At 34.6% G+C, this 19344-nt stretch overlaps 3 protein-coding genes and 1 pseudogene across 3 annotated transcripts; 2 read left to right on the forward strand and 2 right to left on the reverse strand.

The window, feature by feature from the left end:
* Positions 1-1446: 1446 nt before the first annotated feature.
* LOC148213451 (uncharacterized) lies at positions 1447-3081 on the forward strand. The gene is made up of 2 exons (XM_088121689.1): positions 1447-2007; positions 2575-3081. The coding sequence occupies exons 1-2, from the start codon at positions 1494-1496 to the stop codon at positions 2874-2876; spliced, it is 816 nt and encodes a 271-aa protein (XP_087977815.1). The 5' UTR covers positions 1447-1493; the 3' UTR covers positions 2877-3081.
* A 2858-nt stretch (positions 3082-5939) lies between these two features.
* LOC148213452 (VQ motif-containing protein 4 pseudogene) lies at positions 5940-6806 on the forward strand (annotated as a pseudogene).
* Positions 6807-10532: 3726 nt separating this feature from the next.
* EMB3113 (Ribosomal protein S5 family protein) lies at positions 10533-12385 on the reverse strand. Its single transcript, XM_022286682.2, has 2 exons — positions 11652-12385; positions 10533-10958 (listed from the first exon to the last, which is right to left on the reverse strand). The coding sequence occupies exons 1-2, from the start codon at positions 12314-12316 to the stop codon at positions 10709-10711; spliced, it is 915 nt and encodes a 304-aa protein (XP_022142374.1). The 5' UTR covers positions 12317-12385; the 3' UTR covers positions 10533-10708.
* Positions 12386-14237: 1852 nt separating this feature from the next.
* Positions 14238-17716, reverse strand: LEC2 (AP2/B3-like transcriptional factor family protein). Its single transcript, XM_088124825.1, has 6 exons — positions 17101-17716; positions 16891-16971; positions 16393-16493; positions 16261-16307; positions 16090-16163; positions 14238-14843 (listed from the first exon to the last, which is right to left on the reverse strand). The coding sequence occupies exons 1-6, from the start codon at positions 17638-17640 to the stop codon at positions 14418-14420; spliced, it is 1269 nt and encodes a 422-aa protein (XP_087980951.1). The 5' UTR covers positions 17641-17716; the 3' UTR covers positions 14238-14417.
* Positions 17717-19344: the final 1628 nt, after the last annotated feature.

Below are 19344 nucleotides of genomic sequence, written 5' to 3' on the forward strand. Positions count from 1 at the left end.
CCAAATTTTTTCTTCTTTTTTACGATTTATAATTTGTGGAGAGTGGGGTGTTGGCCTTACGTGTCGGGGCCTGATTGGGCCTGGGTTTTCATTTTTGGTGATATTGGGATGAGGAAAAACAGATCGAATCTTCTCTTTAAAAGAAAAAAAAATCAGTTTTTGTTGGTTTTGAAGTTTTAATTTGATTCTGATGCCCAATAAAATATCGTAATCCGCGGAATCAAGATTTTGTACAATTTTAATCTTTTTTTTTTTTTGGAGCGAATAAAAACCCTAGTTTTGGATTTAATCCGGCCGTCCTTTCAGATTTGTGATGGTTCGTTGGGAGTGGGTGGCCGTGGCCCAATAAGGGCCCATGGTAATGAATGGGGCGGGCCACTGGGTAATTGAGAGACCATGATTGTTGGGCCTAGAGGAAATTCAACTGGAAGGCCCAATTGGAGGGAGGAGGGCAAAAAGGGAAGGACGGTGGAGACAACTGTGGCAATTGTGCCGTTGAAGAGGACATAATTCGGGAGGTTGTTCTTTTTCAAAATGGCATCCCGCCTTTTTGTTGTCTGTCTTTTTGCTCGTTTTTGGTGGATTGTGATTCCATTGCAATGCTCGAAAAAAAAAATTGAAAAGAAAAAAGAAAAAGTTTTTCTTTTTTTTGCCTATTTTTAGTGTAGGGTCATTTCACAACGATGCTAGCACATGATCCCACGATCAATTTTTGGTAAGTTTTCACTTTTTAACTATATATGTATTGCAGTCAATTAATTTTAACTTTAAAGATGTTATATTTTTTTAAAAAGATCTGTAGTTAATTACGAGAACTACTGTGGCACTGGCAGGAAGAAGCTTTGAGATATAATTTTAATTTTAGTTTGGGCATTTTACTGTTGAATTTGTGTGGATATTTTTGCGGCTTGATTTTGAATTCTTTTTGGGATTCGTTACTCAGATTTAAGAAAAGTTTAAATAATTTTTTTTCCAAAAAAGTTTAAAGATTACAAAAAATATTTTAGACATTATAAATTTAATATAAAAGCTGATTTGCTAAGATCAACACTGTGCCAAAAAAAACAACTCCTATTGTACTCAATTTTAATGATTTATTGATATTGTATGTGATAAATAATGACATATCTCAATTCCAATAAGAAAAGTTGCAAATTTGAATTCCAACCTCTAAATATTTTAAAAAACAAATACATTTTTAGTTTATTGTTTTACATCATAAGCATTAAGTTTTTTATCTAACATTTAAATAAAAAGAAAGCAACCGAAAAGAATAAGCTGGATAATGGAGACAGAAAAGGGAAAAAAAGACACAATGATAATTTTGTCATTATATAAGAAAAATGATATTGTGAAAATTACAAATAAACTAATTTTTTTTAAAATATAATTGTAGAAAAAGAGCTACAGTACATTATGCAGAAGCTGCTATATATTTTTGCCCTAAACTCTGTAAATGTCGTCCTCTACCTTCTAATTTTCACAGCTCAGTTATGGATTCCGCTGTCTCCAAATTTCTCCTCCTCCTCCTCTTCTCCGCCATTTTCACCGTCTCCGCCGCCGACGATTTCACGGCGGCGGAAACACTCGCCGTTTCCCCCCACCATTCCGCCGCCGTGCCGTCGTCATTACCTCCTGCCCACCATCACCACCACCACCACCACCACCCTCCGGTTCATGCTCCGAAGCCGGCACCCGTGGCTCCACCGACCCACTCGCCGGTTCACCATCCGGCTCAACCGCCGGTTCACCACCACCACCACCATGTCCACGGCCAGCCTCCAGTTCACCCACCTGTAAATGCAGCCCCTCCGACTCACGCGCCGGCGCCCGGCCACCACCACCGCGACGTCCACCCATTGCCGCCCCCGACTCACTCGGCGGCTCCGATCTACCCTCCGAAGCCTCGGATGCCGAGGAGCTTCATCTCCGTTCAAGGCGTTGTTTATTGTAAGTCCTGCAAGTACGCCGGAGTCGACACCCTCCTCGGAGCCACCCCAGTCGCCGGTAATTAATTCTAAACTCAGAAATCCTAAACGTGTCTTTTTCTTGTTTTATTGTGGGTTAAAAAACACACTTCTGTCTACAACATTAAATCAACGATTTATTAGTATATAATCATTTGTACTCGTTAAAAATCTGTAGTTATACGTAATAAATTAATAAAATCTTACATAGTTTGAATTAAATAAACAATAGGTGTGCAACACCACCTTAGTTAACCGATATCTCTAATTACAAGACAGTGAGTTTGAATAATTCTCCTTTTATTATATTAAAAATAAATAAATAAACAAACCTTAGTAGATGGACTGATTTATTTTAACATGAAGTCTTAAAATTGGAATTAATTCATATATGTCAGAACGAGGTGATTTTAACCGTAGCAGCTATTTTAAACGTTAGTGGGGTTAATTTTTGCGATCAGAAGACGACAAAAACGAAGCTGAATTAGTGAAAACACAAAATTAAGAATTTGGAAAGTTATGACACGAGAAATTGGAGAAAAAGGGTGCAAATTTGCAGGAGAAGAGAGTGGTGTAAGTGTAACATTCCCGTTAATTGGCATTGCAGGTGCGAGCGTGAAGCTAATTTGCCAGAACACGAAATACCCACTTGTCCAGAGCGGGACGACGGACAAGAACGGCTACTTCTTCATCACAGCGCCCAAGGCCATAACCAGCTACGCCTTCCACAAGTGCAAGGTCCTGCTCTCGGCCTCCCCCTCCGCCGCCTGCAGCAAACCCTCCGCCCTCCACGGCGGCCTCTCCGGCGCCCCCCTCAGGCCTCACAAGTCTTACATCGATGCCAACAAACTCCCCTTCGTCCTCTACTCCGTCGGCCCTTTTGCCTTCGAACCCACTTGCCCTCGCTAGAAACACTTTCTCTCTATCCAAACGCTGTCGTCTCGTTTCGGCCTTCTCTCTGTGGCTTGCCTTGTTCTCACTTGTTTAAATAAGTTACATTTTAGGTTTTTCTTATTTCAAATCACTTCTTATGAACTTATTGTCTTCTGATTTCGGTTTTTTTCGCTGCACTGCATTTATATTTTACTCTTTTAATTTGGAGCATGTTTCTCAATCCTGGTGTGAAAATCAAATTAGAGTTTTAAATATTTAAAGAATTAAGTACAATTTGTAAGATAGTTGTATTTTGTCTCTTTATCATTAGCTTTTCAAAAAATAAAAACATTATCAGATTTAATGACTTACAGATAAATTTAAAACGTCATTTGCTAACATTTTCATCATTATCTTTTTCTTTACTTCTCTATTCTCGTTTGAGCCACCTTCGACATTCTTGATTTAAAAATTGAGCAAAAAAACAAAGAGATAAATGTGTATGACAATAAAATAAAATACAAATAATTAACAAAAATCCATCTTCAAAAACGGATCGCGGCTATATAAGAAATAAGAACCAATCAACGTAAAGTGGCGGAGTTGATTTACGAAAGGGTAAAAAGGGAAAAGTGGACTCTGCGTAACAGTTGTGGGCCAACCAATCAATAAAAAAGGTGCTTCCATGCAAAAAAAGATAAATTATATTTTATTTCTTTAATAATTGGGTCTCTGCTTTCTCAGACCTCCAATAATGTTGCTGACCACTACCACTCAACTTTGCTTTCTGTTTCTCTCACGCGCCTCTCCCTCATCTGCTATCACGCCCCTAAATCTTCATCGTTATTTTTTATTTATAAATTAATCTTAAATCTCAATTTTCATCATGGTGTGGGCCGCTCTACATGGCCCATTTAACCAACCCTCCCACCACCCATATAGTACATTTTAGTCTATATGCATTTAAAAGGTGAAATGTTGAATATTTGTTTTGCAAAATATAATTAACACAAATTTTATACGCAACGAAACCTCTTATAAATGCAAAATTATGAAATTTGTTGAGTATAATGTTGAGCTGGAATTATAATTGAAAAAAATGAGATAGAAAAAAAAATTGAAATAACCAAAATACTCATATTTTTAAAGTACAAAATCTAAAAGGTACAAAAAGGTAAAACTACATGGACAATAATGAATTTAAACTGAAAATACATTGGCCAAAATATTATTTAAACTTAAAATAAATGTGTTTATTTCGAATATATAAAGTAACAATATGGTTTTTCTAGCCAAGTTTAGATGAATAGACTATATATCTAGGAACATTTTCAGAGTAAAAAGTTCAAATCTACCCCTGTTAAATTAAAAAAAAGTCAAGTTATATCATGAATTAAAAATTTGAATTATAAGTAATAAGATAAGATTCAAATCTAAATTAACCAATTTAATTATGTTCTAACACTATTGAATTTTTCTTCTTAACTATATTTATACAAGTCACAGTCATAAATTTCCTGGCAAAAAAAGAAGACGACATTTCCATTAAAACGCAGCTTAAAAAACCTTCCCGTTAAAAATTGTTGACCTCATTTATTTAGAGATGACAGTGACATTATAAATTAAATATTCATCGAGACATTCCAACTTCGTGCAATAACTATTTTTCCATCTTCTAAAAAATAATAGTATTAAAAATAAATATAAAATAAATAATTATCCAAAGAAACCCAAGTATCTAAGTTTGATAATCCGAAGGCTTCAACAAATGAATTTGAAAAATATTCAACCAATAAATTTCTTTTTTTTTTTTTTACATATTCAACCAATAATTTAAATCTTGGCTATTGATGTATTTTAAAATGAAAATTATATGCGTAAATAACTGTAAATCCATAACTGTCCCCTACTTAAATTAATTGTGAGTAACGTTAGAAATATAATAATTGTTGTTTTCATTTCTTAATAATGGAGGGGAGACAAAAATTTGGAACCTTAAATTCTCGAAATAATTAGAGGGTAAAAGAGGGACACTTCGGTAACTTCCAGATTTTGAATTATTTGAACAAAATAATTGAGATAAATTTGTTTTTTTTTCCCCTCTCCTTCAAGATAAATTCAGTATATTTCGTGTGATCTTATAGTTTTTTTGGTGAGTACAATATTGTAAGGATTGGGGTTCGAACTCATAATCTTTTAGTTAAAGATAGATGTCTTAACCACTTCAGTTTGACATATAATCTTACAGTTAATTTACATAAAGGAGAAAGTAATATAAGATTGTAATTAAAATACTTTCAAAAGTATGATATTTTCAAGATGATTTTTTTTACAGAAATTTTCTTGATTATTTACTCTCTAATGAATGATATACCTAATAAATCTAGTTTAAAAAAAACAAAAAAAATATGCTTAACAAATAATTGTTGCTCCTATTCTTTTGTTATTTTTTATATATCCCTCATCAATCAATAAACCTCTAGAACAAAATGAAAACGAAAAAAAAAAAAAGAAAACTCATTTGTGTTGTTTTAAAAAATCCTATACAATTTGAAGAATGTTAATAAAAATAAGAAACAAAAAATATAAATAATTATTAAACATTAGAAAAAAACTTCACTAAATAAGCCATAATATATTTTAACATTGTTTTATAGGTATATATCAATTATCAGTTCGACTTATTTATTATTATTTTTATTAGCACTAATATTTGAAATGTGATATAGAGGCGAGACGGAGACGGTGACGTGTTGTTTAAAAAGTCAATGGAAGAAATTGAATTTTGGTTTGACGATTTCTTCGTTCAGTCTCCCCCAGCTGTGTGTGGACCCCACACCCACACCCACAGCCATCTCTTTCTCTTTCGTTATCTAAAATTCCAAAGACCACATCTTGCGTTTGCGTCATACCCAATATGGGCCCTACCTCTCCGCATAATCCCACCACCACTCTAAGCGCGTGCCTTCCCAACTCCTCTTTTTCCAAAGCCATAGGGCAAGTGAGCCCAATTCCTCTCCCCGCAAGAAAGTGCTGAGTAAACGCGAGTGTGCAATGTTGTATTTGTAGCCCCCACTCAAAACCTCTCTAACAAATTCCCATTCCCTTTCCCTTTTCCTTTCCCTTTCCCTTTCCCTTTCCCTTTCCCCGCTGAAATCTCTTCGTAACCTCTTTCTTCTTCTTCATCCTCCTCCTCCACATTTTGATTTTCTTCTCCGAATAGTGAATTCCATCCATGAAAATCTCTCCTCGGCCCAATATCACGACCAGGTCCGAACCCACTAACCCGTACCCGACAACCTTCGTCCAGGCCGACGCCTCCTCCTTCAAGCAAGTAGTTCAAATGCTCACCGGGTCGCCGGAGACCGCCCACCAGCTCTCCGGACCCGACCCGCATTACGCCCACAACATTCCTCCCATCAAATCCCTTCCCAAACGCCACCACTCCAATTTCAAGCTCTACGAGCGCAGGAACGCGCTTCACCACCATAACCTCCGCATAAATCCCGCCGCCGGATTCTCGCCCACAAATTGCCCCGAGATTCTCTCCCCCAGTATGCTCGATTTCCCCTCGCTCCTCCTCAGCCCCGTCACGCCGTTGATTCCCGACCCCTTCGCCCCATCGCAGCCGTCCAATCCAGATGACGAAGCCGAGGCCAAGGCCATTAGAGAGAAGGGGTTTTATTTCCACCCCTCGCCGGCCACCACTCCCAGGGAATCGGAGCCGGAGCTCTTGCCGCTGTTTCCGGTCACTTCCCCTGGACAACCAGGTCCTTCTTCTTCACACTTCAATTCAATAGCAATTTAGATATTAGTTTTCCTTTTTCTTTTTATTTTTGGTGTGTAATGTAATGTGTATGATTTTTATTTAATCTACGTCTTGGGAGTTCGACTCGGAATCTGTACTTTGAAATGGGGTTTATTTGCAGAGAATTCAATGGAAAATCCCTTCCTCCAATTGTAAAATTCGACCTTCTTTTCCTTCTTTTTTTTACAAATTAATAATCCAAATGAAACCCAGAAAAAAAAACCATATTTAATGCTCTATGAAAACGAAGAAAAAGAGACACCTTTGGGGTAGTCGTCAAAGAAGAATGGGTAAGCAATTGCAACATTGACACATTTTGGTTGTACTCCAATTTTTTATTCTTTTTTATTATTTTTTTAAAAAATATAATGAATATAGGCCAATTGACTATTTAGGGAAAGATAATAAGCATTGAATTTAAAACGGGTCCATCCATAATTGGTCAATAATGTATATTAATAAGACTAAACAATAAAATGCCAGCTGACGTAACTCGATGTGAAAAGAAAACTGACTTGACAGAACGAAAATGAATAGTAGAAATTTTGAGAAATGGAAAAGAGGTAAAAATATAGAAATAGTAAAAAAAAAAAAAAAGAAAAAGAAAAAGGACATGGCATCCTAATTTGTTTTTTTTTTTTTTTATAATTTTCCTATGTTGTTGGTCAAAACGAGGTGGTTGGATCTGTGATAGAGAATAATAAATTTAGTCTGCTCAAGTACAGAACTCAGCTACAATAAGGGCGTTGTCCCATTATTTTTATTTATTTGTTTATTTGTTTTAAAATTGGAAAGTGACAGTACAAAAAAAATAAATAAAAATAGTTGAGTTTCCTATAAGGAAAGTCAAGCTTCGAGTTGCTCTTCTTCTCTGGGCAATTTGTAGCTGTACATGTACAAAGGCGGCTCCCTTTTTCTTTCAACTTTCAACATCTTTGATTTTAAAAAAGCAAAAATTAAAAAATTAAAGAAAAAAAAAATATATATTTATTTCACTTTCATCTTTAATGCCTTGTTACCGAAGAAAAAATCAAATGTTTTAAATTTTGATTTAGATTTTTAAAAATATTTCTAAAAGATAATAACAAATAATTAGCTAGATCGTTAGGGAGGCTAGAGAACTTTTAAAAATTTTGTTTCTAGATTATGTTTATTTTTAATTGACTATTCACCAACATCTACCCCCATTTGGAAACACATTTAAACTGCTTCGATAAGTATTTTGTATTTTTAAAAATTAGATTTGTTTTGTCATAAATCATTTTTGTTTGTTTTTCACATTTTTTGAAAAAAAAAATAAATTTTACCGTTTAACCATAAAATATTAAAAACAAAGAGAAGGTAAAAGAATTTTAAAAAAAAATTATTAAATAAATGAAAGAACAAAATAGTTGCCAAACAAGTCATTATTTTTTCAAAAGACTTTAAATTTATGTAGACATCTTTATATCATAGCGCTTAGAAAGTGAGCCATAAGACTTTTAAGTTCAAAGTTTATAATATTAATAGAGTCGTATTATCTTTAAGGTGATTTATGTGAATAGTTCTGCAGTGGATGAATTTTTCGGAGCATAAAAGGTAGGGCCTTTTAGGCATTCAACTTGTTTGGAGTAGGCATAGCAAGTGGGTGGACTTATTAATGAGAAAATTTGAAACTTTTTCATGTGCACTGTCTACAATGTTTTTCTTGGACTTTTATCTGTCAGTCAACTGTTACGGGACCACTCGAACATTTACTGACTTTCAACTAACTTTATCGAATAATACCTTTTTCATTTTTTAAATATTTAGAAAAAATAGTTAATAAAAGTACTTTATAAAGTAGGGGTGTATATGGATCGATTTTTTTTGATAAAATCGATAGCGACCCATATACAGTTGGTTTTCGAAAATAGAAATTGCTTAACCGTGTATTTGATCTAAAATTGACCGATTAAACGGTCAGATAAGTTTTTTGATCGGTCAGATCGGTAAGATTGATTATAGCTTGAAGTACCTAGATAAATATAACATCTCAAAAGATTAAAAGGAAAAAACAATAATACAAATCTAACTTTCACAAATCAAGAAGTAGGATCTTATTTATTTGGTTGTGAATGGCTATACAGTTTGTTTAACTAATTAATACATGTATTGAATCTTGGCTAACAAGCTCTACCCAGGATTGTTTTTAATTTAAAAGTCTGACTCATGAAATGATTAAAAAGAATTTTTTTTTTTTTAAATTGAGATCTTGGGAAACATAAATGAAGATATTGCATCATGATTTAATAGGCATATTGGGAGCATAGATTTGTCTATCTTCCCATATTTTTTGGATCAAATTTGAACTTCAAGGCTGGAGGATAAGAATTAGAAACATGTGAATGTGATGATGAAAGCTAATTTGAAAAATCGAAAATGTCTAAGTGGGGGCTCCAAAATGTCCGGAGAGTGACATGATTTTCAAAAACGTTGCGTCAAATCAATATTGATTTATTTTTGTCTATGTAAATTGAACAGTGTCATTGCTCATTCTTCCACACTAGCTGAAGTTGATAAATTCAAGTCCGTAGATAGAAGGTTGGCTCCAAATCCAATGGTGTAGAGACAGATTTGTGAAATGTGAGTTCCTTTTATTAATATTAATGAAGCTTAGACTCGGGCTATAAACGGGTTGGGTTGGTTCGAGTATGAACTGAGAGTGTATTTTAGACCAACTTGAAAAATAAAGAAATTAAGAGACGAATTTTTTAATCGTGAGTCTTAAAAAGTTTATTGTTTAATTTGTCTTTGGAGTCCTTAGAAAATTTATCAAATCTTAATAAAAATTTTCACAAACAATGTTCCTCCATGTTGAGAGCATCTCCGAAAAGCGGATGATTTTAATAGTTGATGTGTAAATAATTAAAATACTAATAGAATAAATAATAATAAATAAAACAAGTGGTAAACAAGTAATATGTGATAGGCTAACCCGAGGTACTAATTATGAGGCAATATATTATTATGGTAGTATCTCATTGGACAATCACTATGCAAAATTATGAAATGAATCAATAGAAAAACTGGTTAAGGAGTCATTGTCACTCTAATTTATATTTGATTAGATGGTCCAAATTACTACCACACAAATGGCAAAATAGAGTCAATCAAAATCGGATGGCCAAAAATAAAATTTTTAAGCAAATGGCCTATTAGGAGTAGAAGGCGCTTTGCCGGGATCCTCACGAACATAGAAAGATTGCAGTCGATTTGATAATGATCGAGTGACATTGCTACCAAACTGTATCATAATGTTCTAAATCCAACTCACATACCACTTTAATCGGCGAACAATCCAATCCTACATCGAAATGCAAAGCCTTCTTGTCGATGTGAGCTCTTAGAGAAGATCAGCTTGTTATCCCGACCAAATTTTAAGAAACTTAACTATATAAGTTATATATAAGTTAAATTATTATATGCTAAAGATCAATAACTACATTGTTACAAATTTAAAAGTTCTGGCTGCAACTTTTACTGCTAAAAAACAAACGAAAAAGAAACTACAAACTTAAAAGTACGAAGAACTAAACCATTAGTTCGTAGGACCAAAAGTTAAATTGATTTTCATATGTGCATTTCAGTGTTGACATGAGCATCTATTGAAGACAACATCGATTGAGATAAGTATTAAGTGGTGCAAAAATTAAAACAGACCAGAAAATGAAACAAATTTTAACATTCAGAACTGAAAAACCCAAAGGTAAAATTTCTTAAATTACAATACTAAAAATGCCCAAAATTTTAACCAACCTAGTTTCAGTTGGGTTTTGTTAGAGTACTGTTCTTCAACATCCTAAATCATTTTTTTTTTCATTTTGACAACCATCCGAAAATTGTTATAAAAGCCTTCTTCAGGGTGAAGCATCAAACAAATATACTTACTTTTCAAGGCTATGTCCACTTCTGTTGTAACTTAGGAATGAATCCTGACTGCCGTTTTTACAACATTGAGTTACAAGAATGGATGCACTAATATACGTCAAAAGGAAAAAATGAGAGGAAAGAAAATTACTCTCACCCTTTCTTTCCCTCTTCACTTCCACAGCTCTTCCATGGGGATACCTCGCTCCTGCGCAACTTCCCGGAACTGTTTCATCTTCTGCACGGCAGCCACCGTTGCTCTGGCATTGTTGAGGGCATTGTTACTTCCGAGTTGCTTCCCTAAAGCGTTCTCAACCCCAGCCATTTCGAGCACGATTCTCACTGCTCCACCAGCAATCACACCAGTACCGGGAGAGGCAGGTCTCAGCATTACTTTTGCTGCTCCATAGTCTCCATCCGACCTACAATTTTCCCCCTCCTCCTTAGCCATTGTTTCACAGTCACACACGACAGAACGACCCGACACGCAAATACGAGTCTATGACTATATATTACTTTACTAGCATTCATGATTTGGAGGTTCCTTGTGGAAAAAATGAGTTTTCAAACTATAATTTCCTTAGCGACCATTAGCCAAAGCTTTGGCTTTTCAAGGAAAGCTTTCAATGCATCTCACATTATCAAGGTACTTTTTATGTACCAATCTTTCCTTTCAGCCATATAAAGAACACTGGAAATATTGGTAGGGACAACAAGTTCTCCATAATCTAATCTAGTAAACTCCAGACTAAAATGGGAAATACACCAAAAGAAACTATTCAGTATCAACAAAATGCAGCTACAGAAGTAACAAATAACTCAAATAACCAACTCCCAATGATGGTTAGGTTCAAACTGCCTATAGACTTCAGAGCTCATATTAACTATCCCAAAATCCATTGAACAGTTAAACCATGGATTGGACCATCAGAATATCCAAATAGACCTCTAAACATACAGGACTAGAGCAATCAAATGATCCAATTCTCCTCTTTCTTAATTCTCTTGTTCCTAACTTTAATTGAACGCATTCGCATTATCAGCAAACCAATTGAAAAGCCGTGCCTAAAAATTGGTATAGAAGTTTCAAAATTGAAGAAAATGAACTCACGAACCTGTGAGGAAAGGTCAGGTACTTGGTCATGGGGACGGTGACGATATTCCGGCGAGCATTGACAGCTGATTTCTGGACAGCGGAAATGACCTCCTTAGCCTTACCAACACCAACGCCGACTTGGCCCTGTTTGTCTCCAACAACAACAATTGCTCTAAAATGCAACTGTTTCCCACCTTTAACCACTTTCGTAACCCTCCGAACTTGCACGACCCGCTCTTCGAATCCATCCCGCAGCTTGTCCTTCTTGGCCTTGGAGCCGAATCCGCCCACTTTCTTCACCTTAGAATCCATCACGTGAATGTCATTTCCCAGAACAGAGACTCCGCTGTAAGCGGGGCCGTAGATCTCCTCGTAAGCGGCGGCGATTTCTTCCTCGGTCTCCAGCGGACCCTCGTCGAAGGATGGAGGGGCGACGAAGCCTTCGGGGACTTCCGGGGGGTCGTAAACGACGTCGTCTTCGGGAGTGACGTTGTCGAAGAAGGTGGTGTCAATGTCAGAGGATTTGGCTCGAATTGGAGCGAGAATTGAGGAGGAGGAAATTGGGGCTAGGGATAGGGCGGAGTGGAGGACGGTGAAAGGCTTTAATGGCAGAATTGGGAGGCGGTGGGAGGGAGAAGAGCGTAATGAAAGAGAGGAAATCGGAACGAGAGTTGAAGAAGCCATTGAAGGAATGAAGGATTGAGAGGTTTTGTGGGTTCAGAGATGGAGGAAGAGGCTTATCCCCAATGACCTCTATACGGGTATGGCGAAGACGGGGTCTAACGACGTCGTTTGGTATGATGAATTGGACAAATGGATAATTCCTTCTTTTTTTTTTTTGCCCTTCAATGAACAACTCTGACAAAATTTAGTTCTAGTCTCTGGATCATACATAATTATTAAATGGTAAATACTATTTTCATCATTGTAATTTCAATTTTCATTCAATTTATTCCTATTTTTAAAATGTCAATTTTAGTCTTCAAAAACTATATTTTAGTGTCTATAATTAAAAAAAAAATTGACTCTTTTGTTCTCTATTTGCAAAATTCTGACGTAAATTTAGAACCAAAATGATCCCTCTTTAAAAGCGTTCTATGTGATTTGAACTCAAAACCTCATATATATTTTTTGAAGTCCTAAGCCACCCAAACTATCCTTAGAGATCCTCAATTTTGTTGTACTAAAAACAATTCCTAATGATTTTACAAAAACTTCACTTTTATCCTCCAACTTTCAATGTTTTCTATTTAAATGTCTTTTTGATCTAATTTTGATTGATTGTATTTACATTTCATAGTGAGAGAAACTATATATCTTCCTTCCTAAAATAAAAAATAAAACTATTTTATTTTTTTGTCATAGAAAAAATTTAATCACATGTGCATTGTTATTTAATAACGTGTCGTTCATATATATATTTTACATTGTGTTTATATAATAAAAATGTGCTTCACACAATCTAAATAGAAATTAAATTATTGGGTCAGGGAGTAATATATATATTTTTTTAGAAAAAATGTACCATTTCATTAACGAGTATGTGAGAAACATACCGGACAAATAGGGGTTGATTAGATAAAGGCAACCAAATGAAGAGAAATGGTAAAAATATCATAATTACAAAAAAGATTGAATTTGGAAGATCATGACGAAACATCTATATGATAATGTCCTCTCAAAGCAGAAGCAACTGTCTTAAGATGTTTGAAAAAGTGCGGTTGTTTCGCTCCAATCAAATGTTTCAAACAATAGCTCCTATAACATTACATTTATAGGGAGGGATATTTATTACTCTCAGATGATTAAAAATTAAAGTCAAAAGAATTATAGTAACAAGCACGTGAAGAAAGATTAAGAATTTATAGTACAATAAATGTTAGGATGAGATATTAAACCTTTTAACTCCTACAAAAGGAGTATATGATGTCTTAATCACATAATAAACTATACTCATGTTGCTTGTTTTATATGAATTAGTGAGCAAAATGTGTAGTGATTGTTGAAATTAAATGTATCATTAAATATCGATTAATTCTAAATATTTTTAATAAATGAATTTGGCATAGTGAGAAAGTTTCGTCTATTAATAGATTTTATTACCACATCATTCTTGTTGTTTTTGAAAAAACAAAATGAAAAAAAAAATTTGTCTAGATGTGAGAATATATCATATTGTTGTCGGAGGACGTACAACGACATACTACGTGTTGAAATATGGACTAGCGGATAATTACCTCACAACCGTTTAACTCTACACTACTATGGCCGTTGAATTAATACCAATATTTCGGGATATGGAAAGTGGTCGAACAACAGTTCCCATCTTTAAAGGCCTATAAAACACGAGTAAACCTAACCTAATTATTAGGTCGGAGTATATATTGTGTCCATCACTTTCCTAATATCATCAATAATTGAAAGAATTTACAATTACACAGCTCGTAGTAGTACACTTTGCATTAGATTCAAAATCATTCTAATCCACCCCAATCCATGCATACTTATAGATATACATAAATATTTTTCTTTATTAATTATCTTTTTCTATTCATACTCAAATATAATTAACTTGAAGAAAAAGTATACATATATATTTGGCAATTCTCAATTAAGATCCAATTCCAAATCTCTATTGCAAAGTTCCAACATGAGTATATTAGTAACCTTTTTTATAAGTAAAAAAAAATATTCATAAAGCACTCCCGATCGAGTACACCATTCCAAATTTGTAATAAAATATCACATAAAATAAAATAAAAGTGACTGGTGGGGTTGTTGTTCGTTACGTTCTGTCGTTGCTTAAGTAGTCGAAAAGAGAGCAGTTGAATCGACCGACTTCCGGCAGCGGATCCAGCCCTCCAAAGCAATCCTCAAACCCATTACTATTATTATAATTATTATTTATACTTTGGTAGTGGTCTAAATCCTCCTCCTTCCCTTTCCCACGCGCCGCCGTGGACTGGCGGCGGGTGATGTAGCAGCCTCTTTCGAAGCTGGCTGTCGTGCAGCCGGAATCGGAGCTGTGTGAGAGTGTGAGATTGGGCGGCGGTTTGAGCTCTTCAATCAATAGAGCTAAAGATGCTTCCTCTTCTTCGTCTTTAATGGTAATGTTATTGTTTGTGTAAATTTTGGCTGACTCTTCTCCATGCACAATTCTCTGCTTCTCTTCCATGCTTGAATGCTTCTCACCTTTTTGTATTGTCACGTACTGTGTATTCATCATTTATATCATATCCAGTTGATCAACCACACAATAAGAAGAAATTTAATAACAAAATATGAATTATAACTTTTGAGATGTGCTATGATTCATGAAGAAGGCTAGTCAAAAAAATGTGGAAGAGAAAATACAACTTCATACAACTTTAATTTTATTCTTTAAAAGTGATTTTTTCGAGTACAATAAATGGGGTACGGGATTTGAATTCCTGATTTCTTCGTAAGAGATATATGTCAATTTCCAATGAATTACACCCATACTTTCAAAAGTAATCATATTGGTCCATATTTGTAAATTGTTAAACAAAATTTATCTATGAGAAAATCCTTTAATACAAGTTTATGACTACATTTCAAGGAATTTAGTGAGTAAAATGTCATATGTTAAAATTGTGATCGAAATAAATCAAATAAAAATGAACATTTTCAAAGCGTGTTAACTAAAATTAATGTTCTGAAAGTGTACGGATCGAAATGGACCAAAGTAAAAAAAAAATCAAAATAGTATTTAAACCAACTTTAATTAACCACGATTAGAAAACATATATCATTCTAGATCCTCTCAAAATTTCTCCAATACAAGAGTCTTCAAACAGTTGCTTGTCAGTCCTCCAAGAAAAATAATAATAGAAACAAAAAGAAAGAGACTGTCATCGACCAATAAATAAGACACTCACTTATTAATTATCTCTTAAAGTTAAAAATTTGACCTCCCACCTATATATTTAGAAAGAGTTAAAAATAAATATGTGTTTACAAATATAGTGCAAAATTTCAAAATTTTACGAAAGTAACATAATCGAAATTCAAATATAAAATAAAATGCATAAAAAAAGGTTAAATTTAAGCTATATTTAAAAGAAATCATGTCATTTGAATTATAGTGAAGAAAAGAAAGATGAACGGTGATTGGAGGGGAAGAAAATTGAAACGGACGGCTTGGATGGCCCCACATAATAGGAAATCCTATCTGTCAAAAAGAAAGTAATTATAGGAACAGAAGACAACACATCGTATTTTACGTGTCTAAAACCAGTGTTATTTTCGTCCATATTATTATTTTATTTTATTCTTCTGTCTTATCTCTCTCTACCCGTCTTTCCAAGCGTTACCATCACCACCATATTAGGAAAACTCACTCATCATTATTATCTTACTTATTTTCATTGCAAGTCTTAAAAAAAAAAAAAGAAAAAAAAAGTCAAATTTGAAAAATAAATTAAAAGGAAACTCACGAGGTTCTTGCATTCATCCTCGTAAAGGGTCATTGCATCTCCGATTACCAATCCATTTTGTCTAACGAAATCCCCTACATAAAAAAGAAAAAAAAATCTCTCAACATTGGAAAATTTAAGAATTTTGAAGCCATGATTTGGAGAATATTGTTAATTTGTGGGATTGGGAACCTGTGTTTTCCAGCACATACATTCTACTTCTGTTGTTTGCCCAGTACCTATAATTAAACTCGAGAGGAATTTGAAAGGGTTAATTAAGGAAAAGGATGCAGTAATTAAAAAGAGGAAGAGAAAATTAATTACTTGTATTTCATGGCCCATTTTCTGTGCGAGTTCACATCTCTTATCGTAACTTGGATCCCTTCCTTATCAGTTAGCAATGGAAGATTCTCTTCGGCCTCCCTCTGTAAAAACAAAATGCTCCCAAATGAAAGAGAGAGTGGTAATTGTCTCCTTAATTTTTCTTAGATTAAACAAAACTATATTTGAAAAATGAAAACTTTTAAAGATTTCTCAAGTTTTTTTTGTCTCCGTCCTAAACAAAAATAAAATGGTCGGATTGTTTTGTTTCTAATCTAAATTTCACCAACACAACAATAATTATTAGGGTTTTTTCCCCTTCTTTTAGCATCTTTGTTTTCTATTTTATTTGGGGGGTTGTTGTGGGGAAGTGGGATTTTTTTTTTCCATTTGCATGTTTTTCTTTTTCACTGTTCTATTGGAAGATCATAGTAAGTAAGAAGTGTGGATAGATCTAAGAGTCAACAACCAAAAAGGAAAAAAAAAAAAGATAAAGATTACCTTGGGGAGAACGATCCTGCCCAAAGACCCAACATCACTGTTCTTCAGCTCTTTCTTCAGCAGCATTCTCAACCTCAATATCTACCCCGACAAAACAAAAAAAGAAGACATTTTTAGCAAACAAACAAAATAAAAATCCAAACTTTAAATTAAGCAGTTGATAAAGAGAGAGAGAGAGAGAGAGAGGGGGGGAGAGTCCCATGAGAGCACCTTCTTATCTGGAGTGCAGAAGGTGAAGAGATTGTGGGTTCTATTGTTGGGAGAATCAGAGTTGGTGGATGAGAGGGTGTTGGTGGTTACGGTTACTCCCTTGGACGAAGAATATTCTTCAGTACCATAACCAAAACCAGAGAAAGAAGAAGAAGAAGAGGCTCTATTCAAAATAAGGGTTCTTTGGCGGGCGAGTCTTCTCTTACTTCTGGCGACCTTGGTGCTCCACGCATCCAGAACCCTTCTTCCAGCAGCCTCATTATCTTTGGAGAGCAACACAGAATTATTAGTGGGGTTGAAAGCGTAGGGTGGTGGAAACAGCTGGGAGCTGGCGGCGGTGGGCAGTTGTTGTTGTTCATGAGTACCCAAAAGGTACGACTGCGGGGTGGCTATGGAGGAGAATCCGAACAGTGGCTGGCAAATGGGGAGATGGGCGGAGGAGTTTTGAGGAGAGAGGAAAATGCCGCCGGTGGGAGCGGCGGCGGAGTAAAGATTGGGGAATGGGAATGGGGGGAGATCATATTCGTGGTTATTATCCATGGGAGAGAGAGAGGGAAATGGTTTGTGTTTGGGAATGGGAATTGGGGTTGGGTTAAAAAGGGAGGGAGAGAGAAGAGGGTGTGGGAAAAGAAAGAGAAACGCGTGGAGTGGGGTGCAGAGAGAAAGTGGTGGGAATGGGATGAGCGGTCCGATGCGGCGGAGAGAGTGACAAGTGGCCGGAGAGGGGTGGTTTTGGGATGCACATTAATCTGATCTCATCTTCACCAGCACCACAGTGTGAGTAAGTGAAGTCAAGACTCAAGAGCACAGAGAAAGTGAAAGTGGGTTCAAAGTTGGCGTTGGGGTTGGGGTTGGCGGGTCCTGTGGTTTAAATGTCGCCAACTTCGGCTATCCTTGCACGGAACACCATGCAGCCTGTGACAAGTCTTCACCCTCTTTGAAAATTTGATAATTCACTCATTTTATTAAGGACAAGTATTTCCCTCTGAATATTACAAAAAATAAAAAGAAAATCTCTCATCTATCTTACACACTTTCATCTTTATCTGAAAACAGCATGGGAAGATGATTCTTCATTTTTATTATTTATTTAATTTTAGGAATAAGGAATGGCTTCTCCATACTAGATCCTAGATTTAAAAATTGTTGTATTTCTTAATTAATAAAAGTGATTAAATATTTATATGAATTTGATACAACGAATTAATTATGTTAAGGATCCAACAAGGAAGAGAAAAGAGACTTTACATAGATTTATAATAGACATGCACTACTCCTCTCATTGTCAATTATTTTTTAGATGAAATTCCATGAGTATTAATAAATTAAGTATAAGGATAAAAATGATTGTTTTCTTCTTTCTAAAAAATAAGTTATTGAACAACCCTCCTTTCTTATTTAAAAGCTATTAAATACATAAAGTGAAATCATTTTAATTAGCATATAGTAGTGTTATAGTTTCGATGCATGATCGGAGAAAAACAAGAAATAAATAAATTCTCGTGTCGAGTTCATAATGTCGCACTATTATTGGCGAAGAAGTATTTTATTTTATGTCTCAGAATGGAAAACCTCATTGGTGCCGAGATTGTGGGATCGTTGAGTAGTTATTTATGATACTATGCAATTTGTATGATAAGGTTCCCAAACTATATTATGCACGAGATTAACCACTTTAATAGGTTTTTTTTTCCTTTTCTTTTTTTGGACAAAGGAATCTTTTATTTCAATGGATGGATAAACATAAATCAATAAACGTTTGGTATGCTTTAACTGAATTCCTTATTTTTGTCTTTTTCTAATGGAGTAGACTTTTTTTCTCAAACATTTATTAAAGTTTGTGTAAAGGAGATTTTATTTACATTTGAAAGCAACAATTAAAAAAAAATAATACAGTGAACTCAAATATAGTGGTAATTAGTTAAGATGTATATGATTGATTTTTAAATCCAACATTTTAATTGTAGATATATGTTTTAATCAGTCGGCCTAGGCCGACAGAAAAAAAAAAAATAAATATATATATATATATATATATATTACTAACTTTGAATATTAAATAATATACCATATTTATAGGGACTCAATAAAAAGAAACCACCAAAATATTTAATATGCTGGTTATGTGCAATGTACTTATTTAATAGGAAGTTACAAGTTTTATTCTATTTCTTTTTTAAAAAATGCAAAGTTTTATATTTTATAAGTAGATAAACTTTTGATATTGTGTTTAAGCTAAATAGT

The sequence above is a fragment of the Momordica charantia genome (assembly GCF_013281855.1).
Source record: "Momordica charantia cultivar OHB3-1 chromosome 1 unlocalized genomic scaffold, Mcharantia_2.0 BLBB01000001.1, whole genome shotgun sequence".
Classification (NCBI taxonomy): Eukaryota; Viridiplantae; Streptophyta; class Magnoliopsida; order Cucurbitales; family Cucurbitaceae; genus Momordica; species Momordica charantia.